The sequence below is a fragment of the Colobus angolensis genome, unplaced genomic scaffold (genome assembly GCF_000951035.1).
Source record: "Colobus angolensis palliatus isolate OR3802 unplaced genomic scaffold, Cang.pa_1.0 Scaffold83, whole genome shotgun sequence".
Classification (NCBI taxonomy): domain Eukaryota; kingdom Metazoa; phylum Chordata; class Mammalia; order Primates; family Cercopithecidae; genus Colobus; species Colobus angolensis.
Window position 1 is genome coordinate 2,197,930 of NW_012122154.1, and position 3,135 is coordinate 2,201,064.

The 3,135-nt window shown below is 43.2% G+C and overlaps 1 protein-coding gene across 1 annotated transcript; it reads right to left on the reverse strand.

Moving 5' to 3' along the window:
• Window positions 1–539: 539 nt before the first annotated feature.
• Window positions 540–1,049, reverse strand: LOC105503057 (keratin-associated protein 9-2-like). Its single transcript, XM_011929787.1, has one exon. The coding sequence runs from the start codon at window positions 1,047–1,049 to the stop codon at window positions 540–542; it is 510 nt and encodes a 169-aa protein (XP_011785177.1).
• Window positions 1,050–3,135: the final 2,086 nt, after the last annotated feature.

Below are 3,135 nucleotides of genomic sequence, written 5' to 3' on the forward strand. Positions count from 1 at the left end.
GTGTAAATCCCATATCAAGAATGCTGTAAAATAAAAAAAAAAAACATGTGAGATGCAGGATAGTTTTGAGTTTATTAAGAAACATAAAGGTAAGAGTCCCCATTTCTAGGGAGATAATCCAAAATGATCATGAAAGGAATAAGGATACAAAAACCATGGGGAGGACATTGAAAATGAAAACATGACTGTGAAGACTATTGATCAGTTGCAAAACCTAAGTTTCTTAGAGAAACAGAATGAAGCTCTTGACTTTGGAGTCAAGTTGAGACCACGACTCCAAATTGAAAATACATGAAGGTGGCACATGATCCACAAGGTGTAAAGAAAAAGAGAATCAGGATGAAGTACTCTACCCTTGCTTAAGCTGATTCACAAAATGTTAAACATGCAGAGAAGTCACAAAAATTAGGGTGAGCAAAGTTCACCCTAAGTTCACTTTGTTGGTTGTCATCGAAGTTTGAAAGTAAATTTGTCCTCCAAAAGATAAATCTGTTGTCAGAGGGTTATTGTATGGGGATGATGGTCCTCTGTGGAATTGATCAGCAGCAAGAAGGCTGGCAGCAACTGCTCACACAGGTGGGCTGGAAGCAAGCAGTCCTGCAGCAGGTGGTCTCACAGCAGGCTGGGCGGCAGCAGGGCTGGCAGCAGCTGGAGCCACAGCTCTGGTCTAGGCAACCAGGCAGGCAGACACACGTTGGGTGGTAACAGGTTCTTCTGCAGTAGACAGGTGCACAGGAGCTGGGCTGGCCACAGCTGGACCCACAGCTGGTTTGGCCACAGCAGCTGGACCCACAGCAGGTGGGCTGGCAGCAGGGTGTGCTGCAGCAGGAAGGCTGGCAGCAGCTGGTCATACAGGTGGGCTGGCAGCAGGTGGTCCTACAGCACGTGTTTTGACAGCAAGTTGGGCGGCAGCAAGGCTGGCAGCAGCTGGACACACAGCAGGAGGGCTGGCAGCAGGGTGTGCTGCTGCAGGTGGTCACAGTGGTAGGCTGCCAGCAGGTGGTCCTGCAGCATGTAGGCTGGCAGCAAGGGGAGCAACAGTTGGTCATGGTGTCAGGTGTGGAGGGTGGGTTTCTGTTCAGATGTGAGTTTCCCAGAATGTGATGACCCCTTGCAATCTGGACGTTTTATACACCTGGCCTCCAAAGTTTCCACCAATCAGCAGGACTTTTCCTTGTTGCTGTTTACATTGTTTTCTATAGTCAGTATGAGACTGTCAAGGGGGAAGTTGTTTCCTAAAGATTATGAATCTTTTGAAAGTAAGGGTTTAATATGTCTCTTAATTGTGTTTACTCATAGAAACTTTGTTTCAGATAAAAGGAAGCCTATCTCATCATCAGCATCGTTTCTGCTCTGACCATCTTCTCATTATGTGTTAGTTCCTGGTGACTGGGGAGGTTCAGGAAGTTCTCTCTACCCAACCTCTTTCTTTGGCTATACATAGGTTGGTAAGTGTCTGTGGGGAGAAGTGCGATGCTGATATGTTCACAATGACAAAATGAATCCATGCCTGTGCTCAAGACTGTTCAGCCACCAAAATCTGATTCTAGACTAACAGGCATCTCTCTCTGTACAACCCACACCACCTGTGTCTTTCAGTTCCCTCAAAGTCACTTGGGAAGAGGGTGATTGGTATGTGCTTTCTGTGTGTCAGAGCAGAATCGAAGCAGGTGGGTACAAGAAGTCCAGTGGGATTTAGATAGCATCAGGGAATCTTTGCCCTGGGGTGACCATTCATCTTGATTTGTCTGGGAGTGATGGGCTTACCAGGATGAGAATGTGGGACTTTGTGTAACATAACTACTTTAGATTTAGTCAAACCAGCCTGAATTGTGGCTCTAGCCCTAACTCTGGTGCTAGCATAGTCGTTGCCATTTCTTCTCTCTTTCTCCATTTCTTTTTAATGAAGGAATTAGATGAGTTGAGATGATATCTGATTCGTCTTGGAGTTCTAATATATTAAAACATTGTTTAGAAGCACCATTCATTTTGGAAGAATGCAAATTATTAATTCCCAATTTGATATAACTTTGTAAATACATCTATGTTCCCATTAGCGGGTTACGAAATAGAAATTAATCCCATTCCCTTTCAGTTACTCATCCCCCAAACTGCTCATCACTCTGTCACGTTGTAACCCTGTAGGTCAATTTGGCTTTTCCTTTTTTACTTCTGTGTGAATAAAAATTATAATATATGTTTCTCTATTTCTTTTGCATAATCACAAGTAATAATTATCGCCTAGTCATTTTGCACTCTTTATGTCAGCTGAGCAGAAGGCAGAGGACACAGTTGGTGAGGGGTAATTATTCTGAAGGCATAGAATGTAGGAGAATGTATCTGTAGCTCAGGAGATTTACTGAATATGTTAATTTACTAGCACTGCCATGATAATCTACTACAAACCAAGTGGCTTAAATTTATTTTCCCACAGTTCTGAAGAGTAGCAGCCTGAATTTAAGGTGTTGACAAGGTTGTTTTTACCTGAGGATTGTTAGGAAAGTATCTGTTCCAGGTGTCTCTCCTTGACTTGTAGATATCTGTCTTCTCCACGTGTCTCTTACATGATCTTCCTTCTAGATGCACACGGCCTCTGAACTTCCCCATTCTATACAGGCATCAGTCCTATTAAATCAGAGGCCTAACTTATTCCAATATGACCTGATCTTAGCTAATTACATTTTCAGTGACCTTATTTGAATATGAATTTTGGGGGAGACATTCAACCCATAACACTGGAGAATCTCGTGGTGTGTCCATGCTCAGTGATAACCACACATGAGTGAAAATGGCAATCACAGCGGACAATGGTACAGTAACTAGCGGCTCAGACCCTTTGGGCAGGAACGTCTGGGTTACTCCTTCAGGAAATTATCTAGAGCGACAAAAGTGCTGGACAGTGGTGAGGGAAATATAGAACTTTTGATAATTAATGGAGATTATGACTGTCAGATGTACCTTATTATAGCAACAGTAACTGTTGCTTGTTCCATTGGCCTTCATTTTACATATCTCTCCCCCTCCTTTCTTCGCTTTTTAATTTCTCCTTCCTTCCTTCCCTCCCTCCTTCCCTCTCTCCTTTCTTTCTTTCTTTCTTTCTTTCTTTCTTTCTTTCTTTCTTTCTTTCTTTCTTTC